Below are 16,729 nucleotides of genomic sequence, written 5' to 3'. Positions count from 1 at the left end.
ATGATAAACCATTGAAGGCTAAGGATTTTGGGGGATGGGAGTGCAAAGTGGAGGAAGGAATGTGGGTAAAAAGCCTACTCCTGTAGATGCTTCCTAAAATATATACATGTACAATAGAAAAAGAGTTAAAATAGTGTTACTCTGTAACAGGACAGTAATGCCCCTACTAGATACCACAGATTGACAAAAGGCCCAGTGGCAGAGGTAGGTAAGTTTCTTCCTTTAGAGTTGTTAGAAATACTCATCTTTGTAGTTGAGGGCTCAAATATTCTAGAACTTTACATTGCAGGTTATTGCCAGTGCTCTTGGTTACCTTCCAGAACTTGATGGTAAGGCCTTACTACTGAAGACACCATGTACTTGACTCAGATCATGTAGAAATCAAGCTGGTACTGACCTAGAATCTTCATCTGTACTGGCTAGCTTTCACAGTACTAGAAGGTTCTATGCATGCTACTGGAAGAGAGAAGTGATCTTGAGCTTACTGAGCTGTTTCAGCAAGACATGCCCACTGGTACAATAGACGGCATGAGTGTCCTGCAAGTAATTACTTTCTTCTTGGATTTAAGGCTGATTCCACAAGATGGAATCCATACCTGGCATCATTATGGAAACCGACATCTTGTGGCGAGACAGGTCACAGGCCCTAAAGGAAAGCCAACCACTGTTATTCTGATAAACAGATACAGCATTAAACCAGCTGCTGATGACTTACCCGTATTCCCATAGATTTGTGCATATCTCAGCCCTCGTCAGAGAAACTTCTTTTACAGTGGATGACAAAAGAAACCCAGTGACTAGTCAAGAAACAGAGACTGTTCAGTGCTGAATAAGGCATTATATCACATCCCCTCCTCCCAGGGCTCAGGGGTCATTGTAGAAGAGGGAGTGTACAGATTGTATGGTGGTTTAAATAAAGAATGGCCCCCATAGGCTCATATATTTGAGTACTTAGTCACCAGGGAATGGGAACTTTGATAGAATTAGAAGGATTAGGAAATGTGGCCTTGTTGGAGGAAGTGTGTAACTAGAGGTGGGCTTTGAGGTTTCAAACACCAGTGTCAGGCTCAGACTCTTCTGCCTTCAGATCATAATATAGAACCTCAGCTACTTCTCCAATACCACGTATGCCTGTGTGCTGCCATAATCTTTGCCATGATGATAATGGCCTAAGCCTCTGGGACTATAAGCCAGCCCCCAATTAAATGCTTTCTTTTATAAGCATTGCCTTGGTCACGGTATCTCTTCACAGCAACAGAACAGTGACTAAGACAGTGGTAAGAGTCAGAGGCTGTGGGTGACTATAAGAATGTTTCCTGGACATGACAGAACATTTGCCCATGTGAGCCCAAATCCATTGTGACAGCATGCTCAAGTTCTGAACAAGCTCAAACCAGAAAAAATCCCAACACTGAGAGGAATGTGAACATGAAGTCTTACCTCTAAGCTAGTGACAATAAATAGTTTCTAGGAGAGAAAGAGTCGGTTTTCTTTAAGGGTGTGGCTCCTGGTAGATTGACCACACTCCAGTGCATGGCCACACACCCAAGATATATGTGGGCAGAACACATTGGACTTGATGCTTTGTTTTTTAAAAGAAGACATAAGAAGACACAGATTTGTATAGGCAGGGGAATTGGTCTGAGAGAAATGAAAAGGAGTGTAAAAATTATCCAAACACACAGAATCGAATTCGCAATGAACTAACAATATTTTAAAAACCTAATCAAATCATTTTTCGGCCTATTGGCTAAGATCAAGTGTAAAAACCTAATCAAGAACTCAGTCAATTAATTGTCTCAAGAGCAGTTTACAAAAGATGATATGCAAATGCTAAATAACCAATTGAGATGTAAAATATCTAGTCGGGGCATTGTCTCCCCATTTGTATGGTGATTCCATCTCTCTCTCCTCATGGACCCTTTTTTACCTTGCCTTCTGTTCCTTCCCCATTTAATCCTAGTTTCCTCCTTTATTTTCCTATAACACTATATTCTGTTTCCTCTTACCAGAAAGATTCCCTCCTCCCCCCGGGTCCCTTACTAGCTACCTAATCTCCTAATCCATTCTAATTGAAAACACATATATCTAAAGCTAACACACACAGAAAGGGAAAATATGAAATAATTTGCTTTGGGTAGTCTGGGTTACTTTACTCAGGATGATTGATTCAACCCCCATTCCCTTACCTGCACATTTTCTTTATCTTACCAGCTGACTAATATTTATTGTGTTGGTATGCCATATTTTCATTGTCCATCAGTAGATGGATATACAGTAGGCAGTTTCCAATTTCTAACTATTATGAATGCAGCGACAATAAACATGGATACACAAGTATCACTGTAGTAAGATGAAAAAACCTTTAGAAATAAAAAAATGTAATAGCTTTATGATGCGGTGTATTAATTTCAGCATTGTTGTTGTTTTCAAGACAGTTTCTCTGTGTAGCCTGGGCTGTCCTGGAACTCCCTCTGTAGCCCAGGCCAGCCTCAAACTCCATCTGCCTCTGCCTCCTAAATGCTGGGGTTAAAGGCACTCACCACCACCACCCAGCTAATTTCAGCACTGTAATAAGCCTCCACACTGATTTCCATAGTGAATGTATCAGTTTGCACTCCCACCAGCAGTAATAAGTGTTCTCTTCCATACCCTTTCCAGTATATGCTGTCATTTTTTTTTTCATTAATCTTGGTCATACTGACTGGGGAAAGATTAAAATCTCAAATTTGTTTTAATTATCATTTCTCTGATATCTAATGATGCTGAACTTTTAAAAAATGTTTTCAGCCATTTATGTTTCATCTGCTGAAAACTCTCTTTATATCTAAACCTCATTTTCATTTTTTTTTATTTTTATTTTTTTGGTTGTTGTTGGTGGTGGTGTTCTTGATTTTTTGTTTGTTTGGGTTTTGGATTTTTGTTTTGTTTGATTTTTGTACATTCTAGAGATACTAACCCTCTGTCAAAAGTATAACTGGTGAAGGTTTTCCCCATCTGTAGGCTGATGCTTTGGATGATGGTGTCCTTTGCTGCACAGAAGCACTTTTGATTCATGTGTTCTGTTCAGAAAGTCCTTCCTATGTTATTGAGTTCAAGCCTATTCCCCACTTTCTCTTCTGTCAGACTCAGGATATCTGATCCTAAACAGAGGTCCAATCTGTTTGGAGTTTCGTTGGAGATGTTAGGTATTAGTTCTATTTTCATTCCTCTACGTGCAGCTCCAGTTTGGCCAGCACCATTTGTTAGAGGTACTGTCTTTTCTTCTCTGTGTATTTTGAGCTTTTTTTTTTGTCAAAAATCATGTGTCCATATTTTATAGAATGTGTCTGGGTCTTCATTTCTATTCCATCGATCACTGTGACTGTTCTTACACCAGTTCTGTGATGATTTTATTACCATAGCTCAGTAGTGCCGTTGGAAATCTGGGATCGTGATACCCCTAGAAGGCCTTTTGTTATTTAGGATTATTTTGGCTATCCTGGGTTTTTTGTTTCCAATAAAAGTTAATGATGGTCTTTTTCAATTTCTGTGAAGAATTCTGTTGATATTTTTATGGGGATTGTGTTGAATCTGTTGACTGATTTTGGTAGGATGGCCATTTTCACAATATTAATCCTGATGCTTCATAAACTTGGGAGGTCTGTCTCCTGATGTCTCCTTCAATTTCCTTCTTTAACATTTTAAAGTTTTTATTGCACAAGTCTTTCAAATGCTTCGTTAGCGTTATCCCGAGATGTTTTTTGAGGCCTTTGTGGAAGGTTCTGTTTCCATGATTTCTTTCTCAGCCTATTAGTCATTTGTATATCTGAAGGCTACTCATTTTCCCTATTAATTTTATATTCTGCTACTTTTGCTGAAAATGTTTATCAGTGCTAGAATTTTCCTACTGAACGCTTTGAGGGCCTTTTATGTATAAAATCACATCATCTGCAAATAAGAATACTTTTACTTTTCTTTCCCTGTTATCTTACTGCTCTAGCTAAGACTTCAAGTCCTATATTAAATAGTTATGAAAAGAGTCAACACCCTTATCTTGTTGCTAATTTTTATCAAAAATGCTTTGAGTTTCTATTTAGGGTCATATCTATGGTCTTGCTCTAAATTGCCTTTATAATGTTGAGGTATGCCCCTTGCATCCTTAGTCTCCTCAGGACTTTTATCATGATGGTTGTTGGATTTTGTTAAAGGCCTTTTCTGCATCTAATGAGATGATCCTGTGGTTTTTGTCTTTCAGTCTTTTTATTTAGTGCATTGGTTCTCAGTCTGTGGATTGCATATCATACATTCTGCATAGCAGATATTTATAGTACAGTTTATAACAAAATTACAGTTATGAAGTAGTAACAAAATAAATTTGTGGTCAGAGGTCACCGACATATGAAAAACTGTATGAAGTGCTGCCGTGTTAGGAAGGTCGAGAACCATTAATGTGGTGAATCACGTTTATCAATTTACTTTATGTTGAACCTTCCCACATCTCTGCAGTGAAACACACTTAATCATATCTTTTTGATATGTTCTTGAATTCAGTTTACAACTGTATTGTTGAAAAGTTTTGCATCTATTTTCATAAGGAATATTGATTTATAATTTTACTTTTGGTTGCGTCTTTTCATGGTTTTAGTATAAGGGTAATAGCAACTTTATAACAAAGGTTTTTAAACTTTCCTTCAGTTTCTATTTTACGAATAATTTGAAGAGGATTGGTATTAGTTCTATGAAGGTATGGTAGTATTCACTCAAATCTATCTGGCCCTGGGATTTTAGGGTTGATTATTTTGTCTGTCTCACTAGGGATTATGGGTATGCTTAGATCGATTATTTTATTTTGATTTAACTCTCTTATATATCAAGAAATTCATCCATTTCTTTCAGGTCTTCCAGTTTGGTGAAACACAACTTTTTTTTTCACGGTTTTCATAAACGTCTATTTCATCATTGGTGGGCAGCACATTTAACAGTTAAGTACATTTAAATAATGTATAGGAGGCCACATGACGGCAGCACTGATAACGAGATAACCATCCAACTAGAAACCAGCCAACGGGTGGCTGTCTGAATATTTAAAACTCAGCTCTTGCTTAACCATCCTTTGATTTGATCACCTTCTGGAGTGGGGAGGAGCCTGCTGGTTGCATGGAAATATATTAAGGCCAAATCTTCTGGTAACCTTTCCAGATGTTTCTTTTAATTGGATTAAGCCTCCAATTCCAAGGCAAGCCCAAGTTTGTGGCCTCCAGTACTAAAGCTCAGAGTAAGACAGTGTTAGGTTCACACCAGACCTCAGAGTCTGAGTATAGCCCACGCCAATTAAACTAGAGTTGCTGACCTTTGCAGAAATAGATGCGGTGGGATCCAGCTGGTATTTAGCTGCAATTCCAAAGCGAGTGCAGTTGGTACCTGATGTCCAAGCAAGGTTTACTGAAGTGTCAAAATCTTCACATACTTTCTGATAACTTGATCCTTTAAATTCTGTCCCATTATTTACATTTGTGTGTAGCTGGAAGTCCCCAGTCCTGTAGCCAAGTTACTCCTCGTCAGCTTTGACTTGACACTGTCAAAGGTCATTTGGTATCCAGCAAGCCAGCCCTTGTAACCAAAGACGGCTGACCCATGGATGGCAGGTCCAGCAAAATCAAAATCAACATCACAGCCAAGGTTTATACATTTCCTCTTATAAGCAGACATGATTTTACCACTTTTCTTTCCTGTGTTCGGTGAAAAGGTGGTGTCAAAGGTCAGTTTCAAACCTTGACAAATCTGGTCTTCAATTACAGTCTCTGTCCCCAGAGTGTTATCGGTGTTCCATTTCTCTGTGAAAGTCAGACCATACTTACACCATTTGTTCTTGGTCTCCAAGGTCCCACTGACTTTACCACTGTCTGTATTAGATGAGCCAGATGTTGAAATTCCACACCGCTGCATGACTTCGTTTTCACATACAGCTTTTACCAACCCAAAACCAAATCCTTTGTTGAAAATATCTCTGGCAGCTTTGCCAAGGTCAGCATATGGTGGAGGGATACACATTGGCCGTGGGCATACCGGTACACAACTCTCAGCCATGGCGAAGTCTTGGGGAAAAGTTGATCTGCGGATGTCCTGAGCGCCACCTCTCGGCTCGCAGCTGAGGCCACTCCACTATCCGCAAGTTGCACTGCAGCCACTGCGGCTGGAGGGCAAAGTCGAAACACAACTTGTTGAAGTATATTCTTATAATTCTCAGAATTTCCTTGGTGTCATAATAATATGCCTTTACATTTTTAATTATATTGATTTAGATCCCCTTTCTGTATATTTTGGTTAATTTAGCTAAAGGTTTTTTTTTTTTTCCAATCTTGCTCCAAGAAACAACTCTTCATTAATTATTTTTTTGTTTTTATTTCATTGATTTCAGCCCTGAGTTTTATTATTTCTTCCCATCTCTTCTTTTTGAATATTATGTCTTCCTGGGTTTTGATAGGGCTTAGTTTATTAATATGAGATCTCCCCAGAGTTTGTGGTTTGTTTGCTTTACTGTAGGCACTTAGTGCTATGAAATTGCCTCTTAGAATTGTCCAGTGTGTCCCATAGGTTTGGGTATGTTTCATTTGCATTTATTTCTAAAAGGTTTAAATTTCCTACTTGATTTTTCTTTTGATCTAATGTTCATTCAGTAGTAAGTTAGCTTGTCTGAGTTTATATACGCTGCTCTTTCTATTCTTATTGATACCCATGGTAATCAGATAAGAGGCAAGGTGTTGTTTCAGTTTTTCTGTATCTGCTGAGACTTGGTTTGTGTCCTCATACGTGGTCAATCTTGGAGAAAGTTCCATAGGCTGCTGGGAAGGCTTATTTAACATTTGGGTGAAGTGTTCCATAGATGTCTGCTGGGTCCATCTGACTTATATATTATGTAACTCTACCATGTCTATGTTTTAGTTTTTATGACCTTTATACTGGGGAGAGTCAGGTATTAAAATTACCCGCCATCACTGTGTGAGGATCAATATATATATTTAGCTGTAGTAGTGTTTCTTTTATGAAATTGGGTGTCCTTGTGTTTGGTGCATATGCTTAGAATTATACTCTTGGTGGATTTTTCCTTTAGTGTGTATGTAGTATCTTCCCCATCTCTTCTGATTAGTTTTGGTTTGAAGTTTATTTTTTCAGATATTAAAATATCTGTGCCTAATTGTTTCTTTTTGCTTATAATATCTTTTTCCATCCTTTTATCCTAAGATATTTCTGTCTTTGATGATGAGATATATTTCTTGTGTAGAGCAAAGAGTTGGATCCTGCTTTCTGTGTCTTTTTTATTAGGAAATTAAGACTGTTGTTATTGAAAATTATTATTGAGCACTGTTTATTAATTTCTATTATCTTGTTTAGGTGGGTTCACATTCCTCTTCTCCTTCTTTTGGTTAACTGTTCTGTGATTGCTTACCATTTATGACCTCTCAGGTGTCGCTAACTTTTTCTTTGACAGATTTGTTCTTTCTAGTGCTTTCTATAGAATTTAATTTGTGGACAGAGTTGCTTAAATTTGTTTTTATCATGAACATTTTTTTTCTTTCTCCATTAATTGTGATAATAAGTTTAGCTGGGCAGTCTGGGCTGTCATCTGTGGTCTTTCAAAACTCATAAGACTTCTTTCTAGGCCCTTTTGGTGTTCAGTCTCCATTGAAAAGTCAGATGTTACTCTAGTGGCTCTGCCTTTAAATGTGACTTGGTCTTTTTCCCTTTTAAAATCATTTATTTGTCTTGTACATTTAGTGATTATATTATTATGTATTGTATGTAATTTCATATTTGGTTCTATTTGATGTTCCCTGTAACTTTTTACCTTAATGAGTATCTCTTTCTTTAGATTGGAGAAATCTTATTCTATGCTTTTATTTAAAATATTGTATGTGTATGTAAGTATGTATGTATGTATGTATGTATATATATATGCATGTGTATAAATAGACAGATAGATTTTGACCTAAGTTTTTTTTTCTATTAACCACAGGTTTAGCCTTTTCATAATGTCCCATATTTCCAAGATGTTTTGTGCCTGGATTTTTTTTTACATTTAATATTCTATAACTGAAATACTCATTTCTTCTACTTTATCTTCAAGACCTAAAATTTTCTCTTCCATGTCTTTTAATCAGTTGGTGAGGATTACCCCCAAAGCTTTTTTGCTTGACTTCCTAAGTTTTTCATTTTGAGTTTTATTTCAGTTTGGCCTTTAGTAATTCTATTTCTTTATTGAACTTTACTTTCATGTATTATATTGTTTTCCTCATTTCCTTTTTATGATCTTCATTAAGACATGTATTGATCAAAATCAATGGTGTCTTTTAAAATAATTTGCCCCCAAGTCTACACTTGAGAGATGGTGTTCTCAGCCCATTGCTTCCTCCCCTTCCTGTTAGTCTCGTTGAACTCATTCTCAGAGTCCCCAGGAGTGTGCTGCCATGTCTCCTGAAGAAAACTGGTTCAAATGGTATCCGAACTCTTCCTGGCTGTCATCTGTTCTCTGACCCATTTCCCTCCCAGGCTCTCTTTAAGGACATAAAGCACATTTTCATAAGTTTAGATCTATAGTGCTTACATCAGTGTCTGCCACAGAAAGGGTGCTCAAAAGCATTTATCAACTCAGTCTTTATAAAACTTTACTTGTTTAGACAGAGTCTCACTATGAAACCCTGGCTGGCCTGAAATTAGTTATATAGGCACTGGCTTTGAACTCACAGATATCTGCCCCCCTCAGGCTCAGGAGTGCTAGAATTAAAGGCATACACTACCACACCTGACTTCATTGTGAGACTCTATCTTAGGGAACATGGAAAGATAATAAATATAATAGCTTCTTGGGTTAAATGGAATTAATCTAGTTATAAAATGCATATTCATTTCCTAAATAAAAATAGTCATGTTCAAAACCCTGTTTATAATAGAAAATAAAGTAATTACTGGGTATTTTATAAAGCCCAGTAACACATAGGCAATTTGCATAGCTCCCCTGAAGTTGAAGATAAGCATTCTCTGTAAGCATTTGCCTTGTACTGTTCATTCATTACAATTTAACACAACCTACATTTATGTTAATATCATTTATTATAAATCACTATTAATTCTTTTATGATGCCAGAAAAGGTAAATGGCAGAAGAATCAAACTAATGACAACACTACACTTCTTTATAGAAACACAGACTCTCTGGACCATAGAATTCTGTGACTTGGGAAGTGACAAATCTAGAGACTCAAGAGTTACGGCTTCATTATGAGTTGACACCAGAGAAATCACACTTTATAGACGAGGCATATGGCCAAATAAGACATGAAAAATAAGTTTGAAGTAAACAAAATTCAAATCCATTGCACTCTCACCCAAGGCACGTAAAGTACTCAGTGTATTTCCTGGACGCCTAGGGCAGCCCATCCCTTGGTTCCCCACACAGGCCAACCTCCTGATGCAAGATAATTACTGTGGCCTGAGCTGCTCGCTCTTGCCATATGGAAATATGTCTGCTTTCTTTCCAAAGCCTGAGAGACCTGGCTTCCAGCTGGCTGACACTTGGAGATCGTTTGATAAGTTACTTTATACTAACATCACATTGAGTAATAATTGGAGGATATAGAAGACCTAGCCCTGCGAGCTGTTCTAATGGAGGGACATTTCCCATTGTCCCATAGTCTTTCCTTGTCGTTCTTTTTCGTTCTTTCTTTGTCTTTTCACAACTCAGCAACTTTATATCTGCTGAACTCTGCCTCCAGTGACCCCCTGCCCTCTATGTCTACCACCACATCTGTCTGGAAAACTGCTACTCACTTTTCAAGATGGAAATCAATATCTCTCATTTAATTCTCTGTATTCCCCAGGCCTTTGACTTTCATACACTTTTGTGTACTTTTTCAGTTTTTTCCTGTGGTTATTAACATTTCAGTTGATTTCTAGCCTCACAATTTAGAGTACCCAGTAGTTTCCAGGCGGCTGAATGGTAAGGACACACACCAATGCCTTTACCTGTCAGCATTCCTTGATGTTGCTGACCACCACCTTTTGATTTTCCCATTCCCTGTTCTTAGCACGGCTTCCCCTGAATTTCCTGACATAACAGTCTGCTAGTATTTTATCTGTCATTTTCTTTTCATCCTCAGCCTTGTTTGTTGGCTCCTCTTCCAGCTAATCTCTCAGTGTTGGAATTCCTTAAGGCTGTGTCCTGGCCCCTTTCCCTTCTCACGCTCTGCCCTTCATATAAGCAAACACTTCCACACCCAGGGCCTTAATTATTCAGGCAGCTGACTCTCAGATTTCATCTCCAACCCTAAATTCTCTCCTGATACTCAGACGTCTATCTGCTGTTCGGTATAGTCCCTGTGGAAGTTTTGCTGGTACTCTGTCCACACTCACCAGGTTCAAACTCCACAAATTGTTCTTTATCTAAGAGAATAGCTCCTTCATTTACACATTAGCCAAACTAAAAGCAAGGAGTTATTACTGACATACCTAAGTTCTTTCACTGCCATGTCCTGATGGTCAATCTTCTGACTCTGACTTCTAAATAATCCTCTCATGTTTTCACCTGAGTACAACTATATGCAGAACCACCATCTTTCTCCCACTCCATACCTCTACTGCATTTCTACATTGCAAACATAATTTAAAAATTCATTCATTCATTCTTAACCCTTTTCTGCATGCAAGGCACTTCCTAGATGGTGCTGACACAAATGTGACTAAAATTGCCTGTTCCCAATCTTCTAGAATTCTATAGATTGTATGATTGGGGAACTTAATGTAATTGAGATTGTGTTTGTATAAATAAAGAAGACTGTTTTTCTTTTGATCTCACAACTCAATCAATATAAAAAATCAACTCAATCAACATTTTCCTTCCTCCCTCTGTGTGTGGGCACTATATGTAGGTCTGTGTGTTCATTTGTGTGTCAAGTATACATGAATATATATGTGTACACAAGCATGCTAAAAGTCAATGTATGCTGTCTTCCTCAGTTACTCTCTCTACTTTGTTTTTTGAGGCAGGGTCTCTAGAACATGAAACTCACCAATTCAGCCAGACTAGCAGACCAGTGAACTCAAGGGATCTACCTATCTTGGACCCTCACTCAGAACTGAGATCATAGGTATTACCACTGTACCCAGCTTTAATGTGAGTGCCAGGCAGCCGGAAGTCCTCATGCTTGAGCAGCAGGCCCTTCGTCCACTAAGCCCTTTTTTAGCTCCAGCAAAGAAGAGTTTTATGATGTTGAAAAAAATGAGGATTTTTTTTCACCAAAAGCAACAGTCATTTCTATAACAGGAAACACCAATTCAATATCCCCCAACTCAACTGATACCATCTACATAAAGTTATCCCCAGTGCACCATCTGTGCCCCCAGGCACACATAGTTTAGATGCCAATTGCTAGCTACAGATTGTTTCTTTATCCTGTGCCTCTGACCTATTGGCACCATTTAGGATTCCCACAACTGCCTCAAGTTCCACTAATTCGTTTAAATGGCTCCTAAAATCTAGGGGTGTACACTGCATTTATAACGGATGTTAGAAGGAACATAGAGTGGTGTAAGGAGAGGGGCATAGCGCTTCCATGCTCTCTGGCATTTGTTCTCTTCAGATTGAAACAGACTGGAAGATGGAGGCTATTACACTCTGTCTCCCTGTCAGTCCTCTGGATCTCTCCGTTTGGAGACAGGTCACCTTCTGACATGAGGGTAGTATCTGCTGTTACTTATCTATCATCTACTATCAGGAAAAGTAGGTCAAAGGAAGACAGAAGATTTGAATTTCTGTGACATGCCCTGAGGCAGGAATTAGGAGCTAGAAACCGTAGAAACTAAATGTGTCTATAATAATATCACAGGGATTGGAAAATATTCTTTGGGAAAGTAATTTTTCACCAGAGTCAGAATCTTTAAGTGAAGATACAAGAGAGAAGATATTTTAGTCAGAGTATTGCATGCAAAGGACTAGAATCAGGAAGGACAGGGTATAGGATCAAAGCACGCAGCTATAACCAGATGTGACCTTACTCAAGGGGTCCAGTAAGCTCTCACCCATCTGCCAGAGTGGGTGAGCATGTGAGTCATACCTGAAGAAGCACCACTGCCAAGCAGGCAGCCAAGACTGACATGATGCCATTCTAAGACCAAAAGTAATGTGACCCGACTGTACAGTTCCCCGCATGGGGACTTTTATCTGTTTTGTCTGATGCAAAGTATTTGCTGAGAGAATAGATGTCTGTTTGGACGATATAGTGTTGCATTATATTATAACATGTGCTTAGTGACTCTCTTCACAAGGCTCAATCCTGAAAACCCAACTTTGATTTTTTATATTAATATGTAATATATACTATATATGTATATATTATATTGTGTATATATGTATACAATATATATATATATGTATACTATATATGTATATATATTTCCAACCTCCTCAGTTCATATGTTGTTTGTATGTGTGTTTTCAACAATGTAAACCAGTTAAGCGACACACAGTAGGAAGTGTATATTCTAAGTTTTTTTCAATCCCATGTGAATTCTGTATTCCTTGGATTCAATTGGTGACTAATCATGGTAGCCTCTTAGTAGTCTGAATACAAGAAACACTTTGTGATTTTTAAATTTTGGTCTCTTTGAGACACTGAAGCCCAAGCTACCCTTGAACTTACAACAGTCTTGTCACAGTCTTCCAAGTACTGTACTCAGAGACATGAGCCACCATGCTTGGCTAAGAAACACCTTAAGAACTGTGTGTTTAAATGTGACAGGACATATTGCACTGTACTAGTGATGCACACCCACAGTTCCAAAACTTGGGAGGTGGAGGCAGGATGAAAAATTACAAGACCATCCTCAGCCGTCAGTAGACAGGAGACATTGCATCAAGAAATCACATGTACGGACACTCCAGAGAGATGTCTCTGTGGATAAAAGCACCAGCTGCTCTTGCAGAGAACAGGGTTTGCTTCCCAGCACCCACACCGTCACTCACAACTGTCTGTTACTCTGGTTCCAGAGTATTGGAACCCACCAGTCTCCTCAGATACCAGGCACACATGTGGTGCACACACATACATTTAGACAAACACAAGTAAAAACAATTATTTTATTAATTATTTTATTCATATCTGATGTGTTTACAGGTGATATGTCTAGCCTGCCAAATTGCTTGACCAGTTGAGCTTTGACATCAAAAGTACAAATGTAACCAGTTGGAATATACCTTGTGTGGATATTGTGTGGTATATTAGCTCATACAGTTCACATAGATCCTTTCTATGTGGAGGTGGCCCTGACTGATAGTACGCTTGCCTTTGAGCACACCAGTTTTCTATAAACCATCGAGAAGCCCCAGGTTCACTGCTTGCCATAAAACTATTCATTATTGAATGTATTTTGATTAGCTCAGTGAAATAAGCTTGTAGTCTCGCACTTTAAAATAAAACTCGTTTATTTGGCAATAGAAGAAATGGGACTAAAACTTAGTTAAAGCATCAGGTGAAGTTGTTGTTTAAAAGCTGTTCAGCCATTGTTGCTCTTTTTCGTGTGTTCCCAGGACTCATAGAAGAGTCGTAGTTCCAGCAGCATTTCCAAACAAGATGAACTTTGTCAAATGCTTTTTCTTACAACCAAACTACAACAAATTCATCTCATAGACTAAAAAGCTGGCTTGTATTTTGTGAGGTTGTTTTGTTTTTGTTAGAAGGGGGCATCAGATCCCATTACAGATGGTCGTGAGCCTCCTTGTGGTTGCTGGAAATTGAACTCAAGACCTCTGGAAGAGCAGTCAGTGCTCTTAACCACTGAGCCATCTCTCCAGCCCGTGTTTTGTGTTTTGATGATGCTATTCATTTTCCTTTAGAGCAAGCCATTTCAAACTTCTGCACATAGAAACAAATGAGTTATTTGATAAGCAGCCCAAATTTCTTCAAACTTTCACTATTTTATTAGTCAGTGTTTTAGTTAAGGTTAAAGGGAGTTTGTGGTTTCTGAGATGAGAAATTCAGCCCTCTTGTAAAACTAAAGGATAAATGAATGCTTAAATTGCCTGTTTTCAGACTCAGTTTCTGTGTCTAAATGGTACTTAAAGGCTTTACTGACATTCTCACTATTTTGTAGTTACACCATATCAACAACAACGAACGTCGACTACAAAAGAAAAGAGGGATAATGTTGGAGCCTCTGCTAGATACTCTGACAAGTCTGGCTTTAAAATTCACTGCATTCCATTTTCCTTCCAAAGGGCCAAAAGATGTGGGAAAAACACATTAGTCCTTTCTAGTGGCTGAATAATATACAAATGTTCTTTATGCTTTTCTTGGAGCTCCAGGCATCAGAGGTGTCTAACAGATGTGTAGGCTTCCAGTTATGCATTTAGTTAAACAAAAATAAGTCCCAAGATCTTTAACTAATGGGAATGATAATTAGTGATAATTCACTAGTCAACTTCCCTGTAATCAATATATACTTTTTTTCAGCAAAGGAGTCATTGTCCTTTTAAGTTGTTTGTCTAAACAGTTGCAGAAAAGACAAGGCCGCATGTCTCTGCTGGCTGGAATAGGGACTTACACTATGTCTGCCTCTAAAATAATCAATGCCCTAGATCTCTCCTGACCCTTACTTGCTCCTTGTTGGCCCCACACCTTGATCAACAACCTCAAGAGCTGGATGTGCTGAATTCACTAGAGAGAGCCAAGAAACTGTCCCAGAAACTGGCTGCCTCCAGGGGACTTCAGCTCCTGAAACTTGGAATGCCAGATTCTGATACTGGCAACAGGGTTATGATCTGGGCCAAACAAGCCCACAGGAGAGCAGGTTTGGATCGGTTATGCATGCTTGGTCTTCCTGTCTTATAGATGTCTGTGAGATGTCACATCTCTGCTGAATTATACCTCTCTCTGTGATTCTCACAGGTTCAAAGAATGAATTTTGTGCACATTGAGCCAAGTTTTGAAAGCTCCAGGAAGAAGAGGAAGGTCAGTGAACCAGTGACAGTCCTCATTCCTAACAGAAAATGAAACTTAGGTGCCTTTGCTATGCCTCATTTACAAGAATGTACGGAATGTCGTAGCAAGACTCACGAACTTTTCCTAAAGCTTTTGCTCTAGATTTTACTCAGTTTGTGAAGTGGCTAAGCTATTGAACAGGACATGTGTTCACTTCTCCAGAAGGAAACAAAATCACCAGAGCTGCCTTGGGATGGTATTACCTCATGGCTAAGTTAGAGATGAGACACGCTTTGTGTTTGCACAAAAAACCACAGCAGCTATTTTGGAAAGAAGTAAGTTGCTGTTCTTAAAGAAAGGGTTTTTTTTTTTTTTTTTTTTAACATAATTAAATTCTCCAGGTATCTCGACTACTGTGAAATATTCTGACTTGTTATAACCTGTATGTTGGAATCCTTCTATAGTTTTATTAAAACTAGCACAGAGCAGCATAGGATGTGTGTGAAGGTGCTTAGCCAGGTGTGACTTATATGTTGACTTCAGTCACAAAGTTGATCAGCAACATGTAGATCCAGAAGCCCTCCCTGTAAAATTCCTCAGCTCTGTCTCAGGTCCTATTTTGTTGGCCAATCCCAAACAGCTGACATGCAGTTCAGAAGCCTGATTCCCTTGTAGGACCTATGTTGAGTATTTTCCCCAAAATACTTGAGTATCAATCTGTTACTTGCAGGTGATGCTATTTGCCCCCTCCATATTCTGGAAGAATTTTGATAGGCTTACTGATTAATGTAATATGAATAATAAATGGCTTAAAGAGTTGTTTTTTTTATTTATGTAACATGGGTTTTAATAATGGATCTTAAATGAATGGGATAAATAAGTTAGATATTAAATATGTGTGTGCTGTGTATGTGTGTGTGTATGTGTGTGTGTGTATGTTTCACATGCATGTGTGATAATCAGAGGACAACTTAAAGTTGGTTCTCCCCTTCCATCATGGATTCTGGGGATTGAACTTAGGTCCTTGGGCTTGGCAGAAAGCCCCCTTATCCATTCACTGGGCCTGCAAGATATTTTTTACTCATCAATTTTTGAACTTTGTAGTTTTTTTCATTTAAATTAGTGTTTCTCAGCACTGGAGTGTTCGTCATACATTATGTCTTAACTGGAAGCCATCAAACTGACAGGGTCGAGTTCTGGGGGACAGTATCATGATTCTGCCACAGAAGTTGAGATTCTGTGGCTTTGACAAAAGAAACTCTCTGGGCTAGGTGTCCCTTTGTCTGCAGGAGTGTGTGTTACATAACAGAGGAAAGTCAGGGTAGCCTGCCTGCCTCGCACTGCCTTTTGCTGGACTCTCCCCTGTTTCCGAGGCCCTAGAGTATCAACTGAAGCACTAAGGAAGGACTGTCGGGGAAGAGGGGCTGGATTTCCCTGCCTGCCTATTAAAGTGGATTCATGTAAGCCTGCTCTGCGACTAAAAGGAGCAGGAGGGAAGGTAATTGGTCTTATTAGATCCTTGATGGAAGTGGAGCCTGAGTCACCGCCATTTTTTTAAAGAGAGTCACATAAAGGGATTTGATGTCTAGTTGAGGGATTAGGTTTACTTTGTGTCTCTCCAGAGGGCAGATCTGAGACCAAATTGGTGAAAGCATCAGGATTTCGGTTTGGCTCAGAGGAAGGAAGAGCTCTGAGCTCCACAGGCTGTCAGGATTGTGTGATGGGCTGTCTTCTACGGTGGTGAGAGTCACCGAAAGCTGTGAACACAGGGACTATCAC

General features: G+C 38.8%; 1 protein-coding gene and 1 pseudogene across 2 annotated transcripts in view; one reads left to right on the top strand and one right to left on the bottom strand.

Annotated features, from left to right (window-relative positions):
• The window catches only part of HORMAD2 (HORMA domain containing 2), a gene marked incomplete at its 3' end in the record, with an annotated part of 81,451 nt that extends 66,429 nt beyond the window's left edge, over positions 1 to 15,022 (top strand). The window contains exon 10 of the mRNA XM_080938484.1: positions 14,918 to 15,022. Within this exon, the coding sequence (XP_080794610.1) occupies positions 14,918 to 15,022 (105 nt within the window). The remainder of the gene's footprint in view (positions 1 to 14,917) is intronic.
• LOC308437373 (non-selective voltage-gated ion channel VDAC2-like) lies at positions 5,200 to 6,172 on the bottom strand (annotated as a pseudogene). Its single transcript has one exon. The product of its transcript is annotated as a non-selective voltage-gated ion channel VDAC2-like (transcript).
• Positions 15,023 to 16,729: the final 1,707 nt, after the last annotated feature.

Source organism: Micromys minutus, assembly GCF_963924665.1.
Source record: "Micromys minutus genome assembly, chromosome: 1".
In the NCBI taxonomy this organism is placed as follows: domain Eukaryota; kingdom Metazoa; phylum Chordata; class Mammalia; order Rodentia; family Muridae; genus Micromys; species Micromys minutus.
Note: the sequence above shows the minus strand (reverse complement) of the source record. Positions and strands in the feature narration are given on the sequence as shown.